The sequence below is a fragment of the Oncorhynchus gorbuscha genome, linkage group LG11 (genome assembly GCF_021184085.1).
Source record: "Oncorhynchus gorbuscha isolate QuinsamMale2020 ecotype Even-year linkage group LG11, OgorEven_v1.0, whole genome shotgun sequence".
Taxonomy (NCBI): Eukaryota; Metazoa; Chordata; class Actinopteri; order Salmoniformes; family Salmonidae; genus Oncorhynchus; species Oncorhynchus gorbuscha.
The window spans coordinates 796,187-818,446 of record NC_060183.1 but is presented as its reverse complement, the minus strand read 5'-3'; the positions used below and the strand labels follow the sequence as shown (position 1 = coordinate 818,446).

Here is a 22,260-nt window from a genome sequence, read left to right as displayed (position 1 = left end):
GGCAGAAGTTTGCATCCTGTAGCTCCAACTCCAAAAAGTTCTGGGACACTGTGAAGTCCATGGAGAACAAGAGCACCTCCTCCCAGCTGCCCACTGCACTGAGGCTAGGTAACACGGTCACCACCGATAAATCCATGATTATTGAAAACTTCAATAAGCACTTCTCAACGGCTGGCCATGCCTTCCGCCTGGCTACTCCAACCTCGGCCAACAGCTCCGCCCCCCCCGTAGCTCCTCACCCAAGCCTCTCCAGGTTCTCCTTTACCCAAATCCAGATAGCAGATGTTCTGAAAGAGCTGCAAAACCTGGACCCGTACAAATCAGCTGGGCTTGACAATCTGGACCCGCTATTTCTGAAACTATCTGCCGCCATTGTCGCAACCCCTATTACCAGCCTGTTCAACCTCTCTTTCATATCGTCTGAGATCCCCAAGGATTGGAAAGCTGCCGCAGTCATCCCCCTCTTCAAAGGGGGAGACACCCTGGACCCAAACTGTTACAGACCTATATCCATCCTGCCCTGCCTATCTAAGGTCTTCGAAAGCCAAGTCAACAGACAGGTCACTGACCATCTCGAATCCCACCGTACCTTCTCCGCTGTGCAATCTGGTTTCCGAGCCGGTCACGGGTGCACCTCAGCCACACTCAAGGTACTAAACGATATCATAACCGCCATCGATAAAAGACAGTACTGTGCAGCCGTCTTCATCGACCTCGCCAAGGCTTTCGACTCTGTCAATCACCATATTCTTATCGACAGACTCAACAGCCTCGGTTTTTCAGATGACTGCCTTGCCTGGTTCACCAATTACTTTGCAGACAGAGTTCAGTGTGTCAAATCGGAGGGCATGCTGTCCGGTCCTCTGGCAAGTCTCTATGGGGGTGCCACAGGGTTCAATTCTCGGGCCGACTCTTTTCTCTGTATATATCAATGATGTTGCTCTTGCTGCGGGCGATTCCCTGATCCACCTCTACGCAGACGACACCATTCTATATACTTTTGGCCCGTCATTGGACACTGTGCTATCTAACCTCCAAACGAGCTTCAATGCCATACAGCACTCCTTCCGTGGCCTCCAACTGCTCTTAAACGCGAGTAAAACCAAATGCATGCTTTTCAACCGATCGCTGCCTGCACCCGCATGCCCGACTAGCATCACCACCCTGGATGGTTCCGACCTTGAATATGTGGACATCTATAAGTACCTAGGTGTCTGGCTAGACTGCAAACTCTCCTTCCAGACTCACATCAAACATCTCCAATCGAAAATCAAATCAAGAGTCGGCTTTCTATTCCGCAACAAAGCCTCCTTCACTCACGCTGCCAAGCTTACCCTAGTACAACTGACTATCCTACCGATCCTCGACTTTGGCGATGTCATCTACAAAATGGCTTCCAACACTCTACTCAGCAAACTGGATGCAGTCTATCACAGTGCCATCCGTTTTGTCACTAAAGCACCTTATACCACCCACCACTGCGACTTGTATGCTCTAGTCGGCTGGCCCTCACTACATATTCGTCGCCAGACCCACTGGCTCCAGGTCATCTACAAATCCATGCTAGGTAAAGCTCCGCCTTATCTCAGTTCACTGGTCACGATGGCAACACCCATCCGTAGCACGCGCTCCAGCAGGTGTATCTCACTGATCATCACTAAAGCCAACACCTCATTTGGCCGCCTTTCGTTCCTGTACTCTGCTGCCTGTGACTGGAACGAATTGCAAAAATCGCTGAAGTTGGAGACTTTTATCTCCCTCACCAACTTCAAACATCAGCTATCCGAGCAGCTAACCGATCGCTGCAGCTGTACATAGTCTATAGGAAAATAGCCCACCCATTTTCACTTACCTCATTCCCATACTGTTTTTATACTGTTTTTATTTATTTACTTTTCTGCTCTTTTGCACACCAATATCTCTACCTGTACATGACCATCTGATCATTTATCCCTCCAGTGTTAATCTGCAAAATTGTATTATTCGCCTACCTCCTCATGCCTTTTGCACACATTGTATATAGACTGCCCATTTTTTCTACTGTGTTATTGACTTGTTAATTGTTTATTCCATGTGTAACTCTGTGTTGTCTGTTCACACTGCTATGCTTTATCTTGGCCAGGTCGCAGTTGCAAATGAGAACTTGTTCTCAACTAGCCTACCTGGTTAAATAAAGGTGAAATAAAAAAAATAAAAAATAAAAATAAAAATGTAGTGCTGTGGAATAGAGTTCCATGTAGTCATGGCTCTATGTAGTACTGTGGAATAGAGTTCCATGTAGTCATGGCCTCTATGTAGTACTGTGGAATAGAGTTCCATGTAGTCATGGCTCTATGTTGTACTGTGGAATAGAGTTCCATGTAGTCATGGCTCTATGTAGTACTGTGGAATAGAGTTCCATGTAGTCATGGCTCTATGTTGTACTGTGGAATAGAGTTCCATGTAGTCATGTCTCTATGTAGTACTGTGGAATAGAGTTCCATGTAGTCATGGCTCTATGTTGTACTGTGGAATAGAGTTCCATGTAGTCATGGCTCTATGTAGTACTGTGGAATAGAGTTCCATGTAGTCATGGCTCTATGTTGTACTGTGGAATAGAGTTCCATGTAGTCATGTCTCTATGTAGTACTGTGGAATAGAGTTCCATGTAGTCATGGCTCTATGTAGTACTGTGGAATAGAGTTCCATGTAGTCATGTCTCTATGTAGTGCTGTGGAATAGAGTTCCACGTAGTCATGGCTCTATGTAGTACTGTGGAATAGAGTTCCATGTAGTCATGGCTCTATGTAGTACTGTGGAATAGAGTTCCATGTAGTCATGGCTCTATGTAGTACTGTGGAATAGAGTTCCATGTAGTCATGGCTCTATGTAGTACTGTGGAATAGAGTTCCATGTAGTCATGGCTCTATGTAGGACTGTGGAATAGAGTTCCATGTAGTCATGTCTCTATGTAGTACTGTGGAACAGAGTTTCATGTAGTCATGGCTCTATGTAGTACTGTGGAATAGAGTTCTGTGTAGTCATGGCTCTATGTAGTACTGTGGAATAGAGTTCCATGTAGTCATGACTCTATGTAGTACTGTGGAATAGAGTTCCATGTAGTCATGGCTCTATGTAGTACTGTGGAATAGAGTTCCATGTAGTCATGGCTCTATGTAGTACTGTGGAATAGAGTTCCATGTAGTCATGGCTCTATGTAGTACTGTGGAATAGAGTTCCATGTAGTCATGGCTCTATGTAGTACTGTGGAATAGAGTTCCATGTAGTCATGTCTCTATGTAGTACTGTGGAATAGAGTTCCATGTAGTCATGGCTCTATGTAGTACTGTGGAATAGAGTTCCATGTAGTCATGGCTCTATGTAGTACTGTGGAATAGAGTTCCATGTAGTCATGGCTCTATGTAGTACTGGGGAATAGAGTTCCATGTAGTCATGGCTCTATGTAGTACTGTGGAATAGAGTTCAATGTAGTCATGTCTCTATGTAGTACTGCGTGCCTCCCATAGTCTGTTCTGGACTCGGGGACTGTGAAGAGATCTCTGGTGGCATGGCTTGTGGGGTATGCACGGGTGTCTCAGCTGTGTGCCAGTAGTTTAGACAGACAGCTCAGTACATTCAGCTTGTCAACAACTCTCATAAATACAAATAGTGATGAAGCCAATCTCTTCTCCACGTTGAGCCAGGAGAGATTGACATGCATATCATTAATGGTAGCTCGCTGTGTACATCCAAGGGTCAGCCGTGCTGCCCTGTTCTGAGCCAATTGCAAAATATATAATAATAATATATATGCCATTTAGCAGACGCTTTTATCCAAAGCGACTTACAGTCATGTGTGCATACATTCTACGTATGGGTGGTCCCGAGGATCGAACCCACTACCCTGGCGTTACAAGCACCATGCTCTACCAACTGAGCTACAGAAGGACCAAAATATATATATATATATATATATATATATATATATATATATGTTTACATACCGGTTTACTCATCTCATATGTACAGTTGAAGTCAGAAGTTTACATACACCTTAGCCAAATAGCCAAATACATTTAAACTCAGTTTTTCAATCCGAGTAAAAATGCCCTGTCCTAGGTCAGATAGGATCACCACTTTATTTTAAGAATGTGAAATGTCAGAATAATAGTAGAGAGAATGATTTATTTCAGCTTTTATTTCTTTCATCACATTCCCAGTGGGTCAGAAGTTTACGTTTAAGTTTAGATTTTGGCCCATTCCTCCTGACGGAGGTGGTGTAACTGAGTCTGGTTTGTAGGCCTCCTTGCTCACACAAGCTTTTTCAGTTCTGCCCACAAATGTTCTATAGGATTGAGGTCAGGGCTTTGTGATTTGGGTGAATGAATTTGCAAATAAATTCATTAAAAATACTACAATGTGATTTTCTGGCTTTATTTTAATAATTTTGTCTGTCATAGTTGAAGTGTACCCATGAAGAAAATTACAGGCCTCTCTCATCTTTTTAAGTGAGAGAACTTGCACAATAGGTGGCTGACTAAATACTGTTTTGCCCCACTGTATATTATGCCATTGTGCTTTCTGTTGCAGCATGGCCAGTACAATCAGATTTGTCACACTAACCTCACACTCAGACTGTTCTGCATTCAAGTCAAAAGAGAAGCACATGTAGCTTCAATGAGTCATTGGGGGAGGAGAGGGTAGAGTATGGGGTCAGCAGAGGTTAGTGTTGTAAGGTTAGGGGTTAAAGGTTACCTGCGTGGCGCTCCATCGTCATGAGGCTGGATGATGACCACCTTGACGGCGATGGAGGTTCTCAGCAGGTCGATCATCTGTTCGTGGGTCAGTGTTGCTACGGCAACCTTACAGATCTCCACCAATCGGCTACCCTGGCGAAGCCCCGCCTTCCAAGCGAACCCGAAGGCCTCAACGTCGGCCACGATGCCCTCGAAGTTGACGTGGAAACCCAGCTGGCACAGAGCGTTCCGACGCAGTGTCATCTCAGATGTCTCACAACCACGCGTAACTATCTGGAGAGAAGAAGAGAGAGAGTCAGTCCCCTGACTGGTCATGTTGCAGGACAATTGTTCATATCTGGATCAAATGAAGAAGGAAGAGAACCACCTTGTAATTAGTGGTAACAGTGGTGAGATAGAGAAGGACACTAACACACTGAATAAATAGTTGAAACATAGAAAATCTCTTCCTGGGCTGATGTAGCATGTACACAGCATCCTGGGCTGATGTAGCATGTACACACGGCATCCTGGGCTGATGTAGCATGTACACAGCATCCTGGGCTGATGGCATGATCCTGGGCTGATGTAGCATGTACACACGGCATCCTGGGCTGATGTAGCATGTACACAGCATCCTGGGCTGATGTAGCATGTACACAGCATCCTGGGCTGATGTAGCATGTACACAGCATCCTGGGCTGATGTAGCATGTCCACACAGCATCCTGGGCTGATGTAGCATGTACACAGCATCCTGGGCTGATGTAGCATGTACACAGCATCCTGGGCTGATGTAGCATGTACACACAGCATCCTAGGCTGATGTAGCATGTACACAGCATCCTGGGCTGATGTAGCATGTACACAGCATCCTGTGCTGATGTAGCATGCCTGGGCTGATGTAGCATGTACACAGCATCCTGGGCTGATGTAGCATGCCTGGGCTGATGTAGCATGTACACAGCATCCTGGGCTGATGTAGCATGTACACAGCATCCTGGGCTGATGTAGCATGTACACACAGCATCCTAGGCTGATGTAGCATGTACACAGCATCCTGGGCTGATGTAGCATGTACACACAGCATCCTGGGCTGATGTAGCATGTCCACAAAGCAACGCAGACACTTTTAACCATTCTGTTTACATCTGGCCCTTCTTTGGACATTATGTTAACCAGCCTCCAGCCTCCAGACGAGGTTCAATGCCATACAACTCTGACTGGATGCAGTCAATCACAGTGCCATCCGTTTTGTCACCAAAGCCCCATTCACTACCCACCATTGCAACCTATATGCTCTCGTTGGTTGGCCCACGCCAAACTGGTCGCCAAACCCACTGGCTCCAAGTCATCTACAAGTCTCTGCTGGGTAAAGCCCCGCCTTATCTCAGCTCACTGGTCACCATAGCAGCACCCACCCGTAGCACGCGCTCTAGCAGGTATATCTCACTGTTCACCCCAAAAGCCAATTCTTCCTTTGGCCGCCTTTCCTTCCAGTTCTCTGCTGCCAATGACTGGAACGAATTGCAAAAATCTCTGAAGCTGGAGACTAATATATCCCTCACTAGCTTTAAGCACCAACTGTCAGAGCAGCTCACAGATCACTGCACCTGTACATAGCCCATCTGTAAACAGCCCATCTATCTACCTACCTCATCCCCATACTGGTATTTATTTATTTATCTTGCTCCTTTGCACCCCAGTATCTCTACTTGCACATTCATCTTCTGCACATCTACCATTGCAGTGTTTAATTGCTATATTGTAATTACTTCGCCACCATGGCCTATTTATTTCCTTAACTTACCTCATTTGCACTCACTGTATATAGACTTTTTGTTTTGTTTTGTTCTACTGTATTATTGACTGTATGTTTGTTTATTCCATGTGTAACTCTGTGTTGTTGTTTGGGTTGAACTGTTTTGCTTTATCTTCGCCAGGTCGCAGTTGTAAATGAGAACTTGTTCTCAACTAGCCTACCTGGTTAAATAAATGTGAAATAAATAAATAAATACATGTTTAAAAAATCAATCAGACGGAAGAAAATAAGAGGTGCAACAAATATGGAGAGAGATGGAGAGAGAGGAGCACATTACAGAGCTAACAGATATAGCCTCAGAGATGGAGAGAGAGGAGCACATTACAGGGCTAACAGATATAGCCTCAGAGAAGGAGAGAGATGGAGAGAGATGAGCACATTACAGGGCTAACAGATATAGCCTCAGAGAAGGAGAGAGATGGAGAGAGAGGAGCACATTACAGAGCTAACAGATATAGCCTCAGAGATGGAGAGAGATGGAGAGAGAGGAGCACATTACAGAGCTAACAGATATAGCCTCAGAGATGGAGAGAGAGGAGCACATTACAGGGCTAACAGATATAGCCTCAGAGAAGGAGAGAGATGGAGAGAGATGAGCACATTACAGGGCTAACAGATATAGCCTCAGAGAAGGAGAGAGATGGAGAGAGAGGAGCACATTACAGAGCTAACAGATATAGCCTCAGAGATGGAGAGAGATGGAGAGAGATGAGCACATTACAGGGCTAACAGATATAGCCTCAGAGATGGAGAGAGATGGAGAGAGAGGAGCACATTACAGGGCTAACAGATATAGCCTCAGAGATGGAGAGAGATGGAGAGAGAGGAGCACATTACAGAGCTAACAGATATAGCCTCAGAGATGGAGAGAGATGGAGAGAGATGAGCACATTACAGGGCTAACAGATATAGCCTCAGAGATGGAGAGAGAGGAGCACATTACAGAGCTAACAGATATAGCCTCAGAGATGGAGAGAGATGGAGAGAGAGGAGCACATTACAGAGCTAACAGATATAGCCTCAGAGATGGAGAGAGATGAGCACATTACAGGGCTAACAGATATAGCCTAAGAGATGGAGAGAGATGGAGAGAGATGAGCACATTACAGGGCTAACAGATATAGCCTCAGAGATGGAGAGAGATGGAGAGAGAGGAGCACATTACAGGGCTAACAGATATAGCCTCAGAGATGGAGAGAGATGGAGAGAGAGGAGCACATTACAGAGCTAACAGATATAGCCTCAGAGATGGAGAGAGATGGAGAGAGATGAGCACATTACAGGGCTAACAGATATAGCCTCAGAGATGGAGAGAGAGGAGCACATTACAGAGCTAACAGATATAGCCTCAGAGATGGAGAGAGAGGAGCACATTACAGAGCTAACAGATATAGCCTCAGAGATGGAGAGAGAGGAGCACATTACAGAGCTAACAGATATAGCCTCAGAGATGGAGAGAGATGGAGAGAGAGGAGCACATTACAGAGCTAACAGATATAGCCTCAGAGAAGGAGAGAGATGGAGAGAGAGGAGCACATTACAGAGCTAACAGATATAGCCTCAGAGATGGAGAGAGAGGAGCACATTACAGAGCTAACAGATATAGCCTCAGAGATGGAGAGAGAGGAGCACATTACAGAGCTAACAGATATAGCCTCAGAGATGGAGAGAGATGGAGAGAGAGGAGCACATTACAGAGCTAACAGATATAGCCTCAGAGAAGGAGAGAGATGGAGAGAGAGGAGCACATTACAGAGCTAACAGATATAGCCTCAGAGATGGAGAGAGATGAGCACATTACAGGGCTAACAGATATAGCCTCAGAGATGGAGAGAGATGGAGAGAGAGGAGCACATTACAGGGCTAACAGATATAGCCTCAGAGATGGAGAGAGATGGAGAGAGAGGAGCACATTACAGAGCTAACAGATATAGCCTCAGAGAAGGAGAGAGATGGAGAGAGAGGAGCACATTACAGAGCTAACAGATATAGCCTCAGAGATGGAGAGAGATGGAGAGAGATGAGCACATTACAGGGCTAACAGATATAGCCTCAGAGATGGAGAGAGATGGAGAGAGAGGAGCACATTACAGGGCTAACAGATATAGCCTCAGAGATGGAGAGAGATGGAGAGAGAGGAGCACATTACAGAGCTAACAGATATAGCCTCAGAGATGGAGAGAGAGGAGCACATTACAGAGCTAACAGATATAGCCTCAGAGATGGAGAGAGATGGAGAGAGAGGAGCACATTACAGAGCTAACAGATATAGCCTCAGAGAAGGAGAGAGATGGAGAGAGAGGAGCACATTACAGAGCTAACAGATATAGCCTCAGAGATGGAGAGAGAGGAGCACATTACAGAGCTAACAGATATAGCCTCAGAGATGGAGAGAGAGGAGCACATTACAGAGCTAACAGATATAGCCTCAGAGATGGAGAGAGATGGAGAGAGAGGAGCACATTACAGAGCTAACAGATATAGCCTCAGAGATGGAGAGAGAGGAGCACATTACAGAGCTAACAGATATAGCCTCAGAGATGGAGAGAGATGAGCACATTACAGAGCTAACAGATATAGCCTCAGAGATGGAGAGAGAGGAGCACATTACAGAGCTAACATATATAGCCTCAGAGATGGAGAGAGATGGAGAGAGAGGAGCACATTACAGAGCTAACAGATATAGCCTCAGAGATGGAGAGAGAGGAGCACATTACAGAGCTAACAGATATAGCCTCAGAGATGGAGAGGAGCACATTACAGAGCTAACAGATATAGCCTCAGAGATGGAGAGAGAGGAGCACATTACAGAGCTAACAGATATAGCCTCAGAGATGGAGAGAGATGGAGAGAGAGGAGCACATTACAGAGCTAACAGATATAGCCTCAGAGATGGAGAGAGATGGAGAGAGAGGAGCACATTACAGAGCTAACAGATATAGCCTCAGAGATGGAGAGAGATGGAGAGAGAGGAGCACATTACAGAGCTAACAGATATAGCCTCAGAGAAGGAGAGAGATGGAGAGAGAGGAGCACATTACAGAGCTAACAGATATAGCCTCAGAGATGGAGAGAGAGGAGCACATTACAGGGCTAACAGATATAGCCTCAGAGATGGAGAGAGAGGAGCACATTACAGAGCTAACAGATATAGCCTCAGAGATGGAGAGAGATGGAGAGAGAGGAGCACATTACAGAGCTAACAGATATAGCCTCAGAGAAGGAGAGAGATGGAGAGAGAGGAGCACATTACAGAGCTAACAGATATAGCCTCAGAGATGGAGAGAGAGGAGCACATTACAGGGCTAACAGATATAGCCTCAGAGATGGAGAGAGATGGAGAGAGATGAGCACATTACAGAGCTAACAGATATAGCCTCAGAGATGGAGAGAGATGGAGAGAGATGAGCACATTACAGGGCTAACAGATATAGCCTCAGAGATGGAGAGAGAGGAGCACATTACAGAGCTAACAGATATAGCCTCAGAGATGGAGAGAGATGGAGAGAGAGGAGCACATTACAGAGCTAACAGATATAGCCTCAGAGAAGGAGAGAGATGGAGAGAGAGGAGCACATTACAGAGCTAACAGATATAGCCTCAGAGATGGAGAGAGAGGAGCACATTACAGGGCTAACAGATATAGCCTCAGAGATGGAGAGAGATGGAGAGAGATGAGCACATTACAGAGCTAACAGATATAGCCTCAGAGATGGAGAGAGATGGAGAGAGAGGAGCACATTACAGAGCTAACAGATATAGCCTCAGAGATGGAGAGAGAGGAGCACATTACAGAGCTAACAGATATAGCCTCAGAGATGGAGAGAGAGGAGCACATTACAGAGCTAACAGATATAGCCTCAGAGATGGAGAGAGAGGAGCACATTACAGAGCTAACAGATATAGCCTCAGAGATGGAGAGAGAGGAGCACATTACAGAGCTAACAGATATAGCCTCAGAGATGGAGAGAGATGGAGAGAGAGGAGCACATTACAGAGCTAACAGATATAGCCTCAGAGAAGCACAACACAACAAGGTGAGTCTAAGTGAGCACAACAAGGTGAGTCTAAGTGAACACAACACAACAAGGTGAGTCTAAGTGAACACAACACAACAAGGTGAGTCTAAGTGAACACAACACAACAAGGTGAGTCTAAGTGAACACAACAAGGTGAGTCTAAGTGAACACAACAAGGTGAGTCTAAGTGAACACAACACAACAAGGTGAGTCTAAGTGAACACAACAAGGTGAGTCTAAGTGAACACAACACAACAAGGTGAGTCTAAGTGAACACAACACAACAAGGTGAGTCTAAGTGAACACAACACAACAAGGTGAGTCTAAGTGAGCACAACACAACAAGGTGAGTCTAAGTGAGCACAACACAACAAGGTGAGTCTAAGTGAGCACAACACAACAAGGTGAGTCTAAGTGAGCACAACAAGGTGAGTCTAAGTGAACACAACAAGGTGAGTCTAAGTGAACACAACACAACAAGGTGAGTCTAAGTGAGCACAACAAGGTGAGTCTAAGTGAGCACAACACAACAAGGTGAGTCTAAGTGAGCACAACAAGGTGAGTCTAAGTGAGCACAACAAGGTGAGTTAAAGTGAACACAACACAACAAGGTGAGTCTAAGTGAACACAACAAGGTGAGTCTAAGTGAACACAACACAACAAGGTGAGTCTAAGTGAACACAACACAACAAGGTGAGTCTAAGTGAACACAACAAGGTGAGTCTAAGTGAACACAACAAGGTGAGTCTAAGTGAACACAACACAACAAGGTGAGTCTAAGTGAACACAACACAACAAGGTGAGTCTAAGTGAACACAACACAACAAGGTGAGTCTAAGTGAGCACAACACAACAAGGTGAGTCTAAGTGAGCACAACACAACAAGGTGAGTCTAAGTGAGCACAACACAACAAGGTGAGTCTAAGTGAGCACAACAAGGTGAGTCTAAGTGAACACAACACAACAAGGTGAGTCTAAGTGAACACAACACAACAAGGTGAGTCTAAGTGAACACAACACAACAAGGTGAGTCTAAGTGAACACAACAAGGTGAGTCTAAGTGAACACAACAAGGTGAGTCTAAGTGAACACAACACAACAAGGTGAGTCTAAGTGAACACAACAAGGTGAGTCTAAGTGAACACAACACAACAAGGTGAGTCTAAGTGAACACAACACAACAAGGTGAGTCTAAGTGAACACAACACAACAAGGTGAGTCTAAGTGAGCACAACACAACAAGGTGAGTCTAAGTGAGCACAACACAACAAGGTGAGTCTAAGTGAGCACAACACAACAAGGTGAGTCTAAGTGAGCACAACAAGGTGAGTCTAAGTGAACACAACAAGGTGAGTCTAAGTGAACACAACACAACAAGGTGAGTCTAAGTGAGCACAACAAGGTGAGTCTAAGTGAGCACAACACAACAAGGTGAGTCTAAGTGAGCACAACAAGGTGAGTCTAAGTGAGCACAACAAGGTGAGTTAAAGTGAACACAACACAACAAGGTGAGTCTAAGTGAACACAACAAGGTGAGTCTAAGTGAACACAACACAACAAGGTGAGTCTAAGTGAACACAACACAACAAGGTGAGTCTAAGTGAACACAACAAGGTGAGTCTAAGTGAACACAACACAACAAGGTGAGTCTAAGTGAACACAACACAACAAGGTGAGTCTAAGTGAGCACAACACAACAAGGTGAGTCTAAGTGAACACAACACAACAAGGTGAGTCTAAGTGAGCACAACAAGGTGAGTCTAAGTGAACACAACACAACAAGGTGAGTCTAAGTGAACACAACAAGGTGAGTCTAAGTGAACACAACAAGGTGAGTCTAAGTGAACACAACACAACAAGGTGAGTCTAAGTGAACACAACAAGGTGAGTCTAAGTGAACACAACACAACAAGGTGAGTCTAAGTGAACACAACACAACAAGGTGAGTCTAAGTGAGCACAACACAACAAGGTGAGTCTAAGTGAGCACAACAAGGTGAGTCTAAGTGAACACAACAAGGTGAGTCTAAGTGAACACAACACAACAAGGTGAGTCTAAGTGAGCACAACAAGGTGAGTCTAAGTGAGCACAACACAACAAGGTGAGTCTAAGTGCACAACACAAGCACAACAAGGTGAGTCTAAGTGAGCACAACAAGGTGAGTTAAAGTGAACACAACACAACAAGGTGAGTCTAAGTGAACACAACAAGGTGAGTCTAAGTGAACACAACACAACAAGGTGAGTCTAAGTGAACACAACACAACAAGGTGAGTCTAAGTGAGCACAACACAACAAGGTGAGTCTAAGTGAACACAACACAACAAGGTGAGTCTAAGTGAGCACAACACAACAAGGTGAGTCTAAGTGAACACAACACAACAAGGTGAGTCTAAGTGAGCACAACAAGGTGAGTCTAAGTGAACACAACACAACAAGGTGAGTCTAAGTGAACACAACACAACAAGGTGAGTCTAAGTGAACACAACAAGGTGAGTCTAAGTGAACACAACAAGGTGAGTCTAAGTGAACACAACAAGGTGAGTCTAAGTGAACACAACACAACAAGGTAAGTCTAAGTGAACACAACACAACAAGGTGAGTCTAAGTGAGCACAACAAGGTGAGTCTAAGTGAACACAACAAGGTGAGTCTAAGTGAGCACAACACAACAATGTGAGTCTAAGTGAGCACAACAAGGTGAGTCTAAGTGAACACAACAAGATGAGTCTAAGTGAACACAACAAGGTGAGTCTAAGTGAGCACAACACAACAAGGTGAGTCTAAGTGAGCACAACACAACAAGGTGAGTCTAAGTGAGCACAACAAGGTGAGTCTAAGTGAGCACAACAAGGTGAGTCTAAGTGAGCACAACAAGGTGAGTCTAAGTGAGCACAACAAGGTGAGTCTAAGTGAGCACAACAAGGTGAGTCTAAGTGAACACAACAAGGTGAGTCTAAGTGAACACAACACAACAAGGTGAGTCTAAGTGAACACAACACAACAAGGTGAGTCTAAGTGAACACAACAAGGTGAGTCTAAGTGAGCACAACAAGGTGAGTCTAAGTGAGCACAACAAGGTGAGTCTAAGTGAACACAACACAACAAGGTGAGTTAAAGTGAGCACAACAAGGTGAGTCTAAGTGAGCACAACACAACAATGTGAGTCTAAGTGAGCACAACAAGGTGAGTCTAAGTGAACACAACACAACAAGATGAGTCTAAGTGAACACAACAAGGTGAGTCTAAGTGAGCACAACACAACAAGGTGAGTCTAAGTGAGCACAACAAGGTGAGTCTAAGTGAGCACAACAAGGTGAGTCTAAGTGAGCACAACAAGGTGAGTCTAAGTGAACACAACACAACAAGGTGAGTCTAAGTGAACACAACACAACAAGGTGAGTCTAAGTGAACACAACACAACAAGGTGAGTCTAAGTGAACACAACACAACAAGGTGAGTCTAAGTGAACACAACACAACAAAGTGAGTCTAAGTGAACACAACACAACAAGGTGAGTCTAAGTGAGCACAACAAGGTGAGTCTAAGTGAGCACAACAAGGTGAGTCTAAGTGAACACAACACAACAAGGTGAGTCTAAGTGAACACAACACAACAAGGTGAGTCTAAGTGAACACAACACAACAAGGTGAGTCTAAGTGAACACAACACAACAAGGTGAGTCTAAGTGAACACAACAAGGTGAGTCTAAGTGAACACAACAAGGTGAGTCTAAGTGAGCACAACAAGGTGAGTCTAAGTGAGCACAACAAGGTGAGTCTAAGTGAGCACAACAAGGTGAGTCTAAGTGAACACAACAAGGTGAGTCTAAATGAACACAACACAACAAGGTGAGTCTAAGTGAACACAACAAGGTGAGTCTAAGTGAGCACAACAAGGTGAGTCTAAGTGAGCACAACAAGGTGAGTCTAAGTGAGCACAACAAGGTGAGTCTAAGTGAACACAACACAACAAGGTGAGTCTAAGTGAACACAACACAACAAGGTGAGTCTAAGTGAACACAACACAACAAGGTGAGTCTAAGTGAACACAACAAGGTGAGTCTAAGTGAACACAACAAGGTGAGTCTAAGTGAGCACAACAAGGTGAGTCTAAGTGAGCACAACAAGGTGAGTCTAAGTGAGCACAACAAGGTGAGTCTAAGTGAACACAACAAGGTGAGTCTAAGTGAACACAACACAACAAGGTGAGTCTAAGTGAACACAACAAGGTGAGTCTAAGTGAGCACAACAAGGTGATTCTAAGTGAGCACAACAAGGTGAGTCTAAGTGAGCACAACAAGGTGAGTCTAAGTGAACACAACACAACAAGGTGAGTCTAAGTGAACACAACACAACAAGGTGAGTCTAAGTGAGCACAACAAGGTGAGTTAAAGTGAGCACAACAAGCACAACACAACAATGTGAGTCTAAGTGAGCACAACAAGGTCAGTCTAAGTGAACACAACAAGATGAGTCTAAGTGAACACAACAAGGTGAGTCTAAGTGAGCACAACACAACAAGGTGAGTCTAAGTGAGCACAACAAGGTGAGTCTAAGTGAGCACAACAAGGTGAGTCTAAGTGAGCACAACAAGGTGAGTCTAAGTGAACACAACACAACAAGGTGAGTCTAAGTGAACACAACACAACAAGGTGAGTCTAAGTGAACACAACACAACAAGGTGAGTCTAAGTGAACACAACACAACAAGGTGAGTCTAAGTGAACACAACACAACAAAGTGAGTCTAAGTGAACACAACACAACAAGGTGAGTCTAAGTGAGCACAACAAGGTGAGTCTATGTGAACACAACAAGGTGAGTCTAAGTGAACACAACAAGTTGAGTCTAAGTGAACACAACAAGGTGAGTCTAAGTGAGCACAACAAGGTGAGTCTAAGTGAGCACAACAAGGTGAGTCTAAGTGAGCACAACAAGGTGAGTCTAAGTGAACACAACACAACAAGGTGAGTCTAAGTGAACACAACACAACAAGGTGAGTCTAAGTGAACACAACACAACAAGGTGAGTCTAAGTGAACACAACAAGGTGAGTCTAAGTGAACACAACAAGGTGAGTCTAAGTGAGCACAACAAGGTGAGTCTAAGTGAGCACAACAAGGTGAGTCTAAGTGAGCACAACAAGGTGAGTCTAAGTGAACACAACAAGGTGAGTCTAAATGAACACAACACAACAAGGTGAGTCTAAGTGAACACAACAAGGTGAGTCTAAGTGAGCACAACAAGGTGAGTCTAAGTGAGCACAACAAGGTGAGTCTAAGTGAGCACAACAAGGTGAGTCTAAGTGAACACAACACAACAAGGTGAGTCTAAGTGAACACAACACAACAAGGTGAGTCTAAGTGAACACAACACAACAAGGTGAGTCTAAGTGAACACAACAAGGTGAGTCTAAGTGAACACAACAAGGTGAGTCTAAGTGAGCACAACAAGGTGAGTCTAAGTGAGCACAACAAGGTGAGTCTAAGTGAGCACAACAAGGTGAGTCTAAGTGAACACAACAAGGTGAGTCTAAGTGAACACAACACAACAAGGTGAGTCTAAGTGAACACAACAAGGTGAGTCTAAGTGAGCACAACAAGGTGATTCTAAGTGAGCACAACAAGGTGAGTCTAAGTGAGCACAACAAGGTGAGTCTAAGTGAACACAACACAACAAGGTGAGTCTAAGTGAACACAACACAACAAGGTGAGTCTAAGTGAGCACAACAAGGTGAGTTAAAGTGAGCACAACAAGCACAACACAACAATGTGAGTCTAAGTGAGCACAACAAGGTCAGTCTAAGTGAACACAACAAGATGAGTCTAAGTGAACACAACAAGGTGAGTCTAAGTGAGCACAACACAACAAGGTGAGTCTAAGTGAGCACAACACAACAAGGTGAGTCTAAGTGAGCACAACAAGGTGAGTCTAAGTGAGCACAACAATGTGAGTCTAAGTGAGCACAACAAGGTGAGTCTAAGTGAACACAACAAGGTGAGTCTAAGTGAACACAACACAACAAGGTGAGTCTAAGTGAGCACAACAAGGTGAGTCTAAGTGAGCACAACAAGGTGAGTCTAAGTGAGCACAACACAACAAGGTGAGTCTAAGTGAGCACAACAAGGTGAGTCTAAGTGAGCACAACAAGGTGAGTCTAAGTGAGCACAACAAGGTGAGTCTAAGTGAGCACAACAAGGTGAGTCTAAGTGAACACAACACAACAAGGTGAGTCTAAGTGAACACAACACAACAAGGTGAGTCTAAGTGAACACAACACAACAAGGTGAGTCTAAGTGAACACAACAAGGTGAGTCTAAGTGAGCACAACAAGGTGAGTCTAAGTGAGCACAACAAGGTGAGTCTAAGTGAACACAACAAGGTGAGTCTAAGTGAGCACAACAAGGTGAGTCTAAGTGAGCACAACAAGGTGAGTCTAAGTGAGCACAACAAGGTGAGTCTAAGTGAGCACAACAAGGTGAGTCTGAGCACAACAAGGTGAGTGAGTGCACAACAAGGTGAGTCTAAGTGAACACAACACAACAAGGTGAGTCTAAGTGAACACAACACAACAAGGTGAGTCTAAGTGAACACAACACAACAAGGTGAGTCTAAGTGAGCACAACAAGGTGAGTCTAAGTGAACACAACACAACAAGGTGAGTCTAAGTGAACACAACACAACAAGATGAGTCTAAGTGAACACAACAAGGTGAGTCTAAGTGAGCACAACACAACAAGGTGAGTCTAAGTGAGCACAACAAGGTGAGTCTAAGTGAACACAACAAGGTGAGTCTAAGTGAACACAACAAGGTGAGTCTAAGTGAGCACAACACAACAATGTGAGTCTAAGTGAGCACAACAAGGTGAGTCTAAGTGAACACAACACAACACGATGAGTCTAAGTGAGCACAACACAACAAGGTGAGTCTAAGTGAGCACAACACAACAAGGTGAGTCTAAGTGAGCACAACACAACAAGGTGAGTCTAAGTGAGCACAACAAGGTGAGTCTAAGTGAGCACAACAAGGTGAGTCTAAGTGAGCACAACACAACAAGGTGAGTCTAAGTGAGCACAACACAACAAGGTGAGTCTAAGTGAGCACAACACAACAAGGTGAGTCTAAGTGAGCACAACAAGGTGAGTCTAAGTGAGCACAACAAGGTGAGTCTAAGTGAACACAACAAGATGAGTCTAAGTGAACACAACAAGGTGAGTCTAAGTGAGCACAACACAACAAGGTGAGTCTAAGTGAGCACAACACAACAAGGTGAGTCTAAGTGAGCACAACAAGGTGAGTCTAAGTGAGCACAACAAGGTGAGTCTAAGTGAGCACAACAAGGTGAGTCTAAGTGAGCACAACAAGGTGAGTCTAAGTGAACACAACACAACAAGGTGAGTCTAAGTGAGCACAACAAGGTGAGTCTAAGTGAGCACAACAAGGTGAGTCTAAGTGAGCACAACACAACAAGGTGAGTCTAAGTGAGCACAACAAGGTGAGTCTAAGTGAGCACAACAAGGTGAGTCTAAGTGAACACAACAAGGTGAGTCTAAGTGAACACAACAAGGTGAGTCTAAGTGAGCACAACACAACAATGTGAGTCTAAGTGAGCACAACAAGGTGAGTCTAAGTGAACACAACACAACACGATGAGTCTAAGTGAACACAACAAGGTGAGTCTAAGTGAGCACAACACAACAAGGTGAGTCTAAGTGAGCACAACAAGGTGAGTTAAAGTGAGCACAACAAGGTGAGTCTAAGTGAGCACAACACAAAAATGTGAGTCTAAGTGAGCACAACAAGGTGAGTCTAAGTGAACACAACACAACAAGATGAGTCTAAGTGAACACAACAAGGTGAGTCTAAGTGAGCACAACACAACAAGGTGAGTCTAAGTGAGCACAACAAGGTGAGTCTAAGTGAGCACAACAAGGTGAGTCTAAGTGAGCACAACAAGGTGAGTCTAAGTGAACACAACACAACAAGGTGAGTCTAAGTGAACACAACACAACAAGGTGAGTCTAAGTGAACACAACACAACAAGGTGAGTCTAAGTGAACACAACACAACAAGGTGAGTCTAAGTGAACACAACAAGGTGAGTCTAAGTGAGCACAACAAGGTGAGTCTAAGTGAGCACAACAAGGTGAGTCTAAGTGAACACAACACAACAAGGTGAGTCTAAGTGAACACAACACAACAAGGTGAGTCTAAGTGAGCACAACAAGGTGAGTTAAAGTGAGCACAACAAGGTGAGTCTAAGTGAGCACAACACAACAATGTGAGTCTAAGTGAGCACAACAAGGTGAGTCTAAGTGAACACAACACAACAAGATGAGTCTAAGTGAACACAACAAGGTGAGTCTAAGTGAGCACAACACAACAAGGTGAGTCTAAGTGAGCACAACAAGGTGAGTCTAAGTGAGCACAACAAGGTGAGTCTAAGTGAGCACAACAAGGTGAGTCTAAGTGAGCACAACAAGGTGAGTCTAAGTGAACACAACACAACAAGGTGAGTCTAAGTGAACACAACACAACAAGGTGAGTCTAAGTGAACACAACACAACAAGGTGAGTCTAAGTGAGCACAACAAGGTGAGTCTAAGTGAACACAACACAACAAGGTGAGTCTAAGTGAGCACAACAAGGTGAGTCTAAGTCAGCACAACAATGTGAGTCTAAGTGAGCACAACAATGTGAGTCTAAGTGAACACAACAAGGTGAGTCTAAGTGAGCACAACAAGGTGAGTTAAAGGGAGCACAACAAGGTGAGTCTAAGTGAACACAACAAGGTGAGTCTAAGTGAACACAACAAGGTGAGTCTAAGTGAACACAACAAGGTGAGTCTAAGTGAACACAACAAGGTGAGACTAAGTGAACACAACAAGGTGAGTCTAAGTGAGCACAACAAGGTGAGTCTAAGTGAACACAACAAGGTGAGTCTAAGTGAGCACAACACAACAAGGTGAGTCTAAGTCAGCACAACAAGGTGAGTCTAAGTGAGCACAACACAACAAGCTGAGTCTAAGTGAGCACAACAAGGTGAGTCTAAGTGAGCACAACACAACAAGGTGAGTCTAAGTGAGCACAACACAACAAGGTGAGTCTAAGTGAACACAACACAACAAGCTGAGTCTAAGTGAGCACAACAAGGTGAGTCTAAGTGAGCACAACAAGGTGAGTCTAAGTGAGCACAACACAACAAGGTGAGTCTAAGTGAGCACAACACAACAATGTGAGTCTAAGTGAACACAACAAGGTGAGTCTAAGTGAGCACAACAAGGTGAGTTAAAGGGAGCACAACAAGGTGAGTCTAAGTGAACACAACAAGGTGAGTCTAAGTGAACACAACAAGGTGAGTCTAAGTGAACACAACAAGGTGAGTCTAAGTGAACACAACAAGGTGAGTCTAAGTGAACACAACAAGGTGAGTATAAGTGAACACAACAAGGTGAGTCTAAGTGAGCACAACACAACAAGGTGAGTCTAAGTCAGCACAACAAGGTGAGTCTAAGTGAGCACAACACAACAAGCTGAGTCTAAGTGAGCACAACAAGGTGAGTCTAAGTGAGCACAACAAGGTGAGTCTAAGTGAGCACAACACAACAAGGTGAGTCTAAGTGAGCACAACACAACAAGGTGAGTCTAAGTGAACACAACACAACAAGGTGAGTCTAAGTGAGCACAACACAACGATGTGAGTCTAAGTGAACACAACAAGGTGAGTCTAAGTGAACACAACAAGGTGAGTCTAAGTGAGCACAACAAGGTGAGTCTAAGTGAGCACAACACAACAAGGTGAGTCTAAGTGAGCACAACACAACAAGGTGAGTCTAAGTGAACACAACAAGGTGAGTCTAAGTGAGCACAACACAACAAGGTGAGTCTAAGTGAGCACAACAAGGTGAGTCTAAGTGAGCACAACAAGGTGAGTCTAAGTGAACACAACAAGGTGAGTCTAAGTGAACACAACACAACAAGGTGAGTCTAAGTGAACACAACAAGGTGAGTCTAAGTGAACACAACAAGGTGAGTCTAAGTGAGCACAACAAGGTGAGTCTAAGTGAGCACAACACAACAAGGTGAGTCTAAGTGAGCACAACAAGGTGAGTCTAAGTGAGCACAACAAGGTGAGTCTAAGTGAGCACAACAAGGTGAGTCTAAGTGAACACAACAAGGTGAGTCTAAGTGAACACAACACAACAAGGTGAGTCTAAGTGAACACAACAAGGTGAGTCTAAGTGAACACAACAAGGTGAGTCTAAGTGAACACAACAAGGTGAGTCTAAGTGAACACAACAAGGTGAGTCTAAGTGAGCACAACACAACAAGGTGAGTCTAAGTGAGCACAACAAGGTGAGTCTAAGTGAGCACAACAAGGTGAGTCTAAGTGAACACAACAAGGTGAGTCTAAGTCAGCACAACACAACAAGGTGAGTCTAAGTGAACACAACAAGGTGAGTCTAAGTGAACACAACAAGGTGAGTCTAAGTGAGCACAACAAGGTGAGTCTAAGTGAACACAACGCAACAAGGTGAGTCTAAGTGAGCACAACACAACAAGGTGAGTCTAAGTGAGCACAACAAGGTGAGTCTAAGTGAACACAACACAACAAGGTGAGTCTAAGTGAGCACAACAAGGTGAGTCTAAGTGAGCACAACAAGGTGAGTCTAAGTGAACACAACACAACAAGGTGAGTCTAAGTGAACACAACAAGGTGAGTCTAAGTGAACACAACAAGGTGAGTCTAAGTGAGCACAACACAACAAGGTGAGTCTAAGTGAGCACAACAAGGTGAGTCTAAGTGAGCACAACAAGGTGAGTCTAAGTGAACACAACAAGGTGAGTCTAAGTGAACACAACAAGGTGAGTCTAAGTGAACACAACAAGGTGAGTCTAAGTGAGCACAACAAGGTGAGTCTAAGTGAACACAACACAACAAGGTGAGTCTAAGTGAGCACAACAAGGTGAGTTAAAGTGAGCACAACAAGGTGAGTCTAAGTGAACACAACACAACAAGGTGAGTCTAAGTGAACACAACACAACAAGGTGAGTCTAAGTGAGCACAACAAGGTGAGTTAAAGTGAGCACAACAAGGTGAGTCTAAGTGAACACAACAAGTTGAGTCTAAGTGAGCACAACAAGGTGAGTCTAAGTGAACACAACACAACAAGGTGAGTCTAAGTGAACACAACAAGGTGAGTCTAAGTGAGCACAACAAGGTGAGTCTAAGTGAACACAACAAGGTGAGTCTAAGTGAGCACAACAAGGTGAGTCTAAGTGAACACAACAAGGTGAGTCTAAGTGAACACAACAAGGTGAGTCTAAGTGAACACAACAACGTGAGTCTAAGTGAACACAACAAGGTGAGTCTAATTGAGCACAACAAGGTGAGTCTAAGTGAACACAACAAGGTGAGTCTAAGTGAACACAACAAGGTGAGTCTAAGTGAACACAACAAGGTGAGTCTAAGTGAACACAACAAGGTGAGTCTAAGTGAACACAACAAGGTGAGTCTAAGTGAACACAACAAGGTGAGTCTAAGTGAGCACAACACAACAAGGTGAGTCTAAGTCAGCACAACAAGGTGAGTCTAAGTGAGCACAACACAACAAGCTGAGTCTAAGTGAGCACAACAAGGTGAGTCTAAGTGAGCACAACACAACAAGGTGAGTCTAAGTGAGCACAACACAACAAGGTGAGTCTAAG

At 44.3% G+C, this 22,260-nt stretch overlaps 1 protein-coding gene across 5 annotated transcripts in view; it reads right to left on the bottom strand.

The window, feature by feature from the left end:
• Positions 1-22,260, bottom strand: part of LOC124048028 (signal-induced proliferation-associated 1-like protein 2) — a 393,892-nt gene that overhangs the window by 140,796 nt on the left and 230,836 nt on the right. For all 5 annotated transcript variants that reach the window (XM_046368394.1, XM_046368390.1, XM_046368391.1 and 2 more), the window contains exon 12: positions 4,735-5,009. In XM_046368394.1, the coding sequence (XP_046224350.1) occupies positions 4,735-5,009 (275 nt within the window). The remainder of the gene's footprint in view (positions 1-4,734; positions 5,010-22,260) is intronic.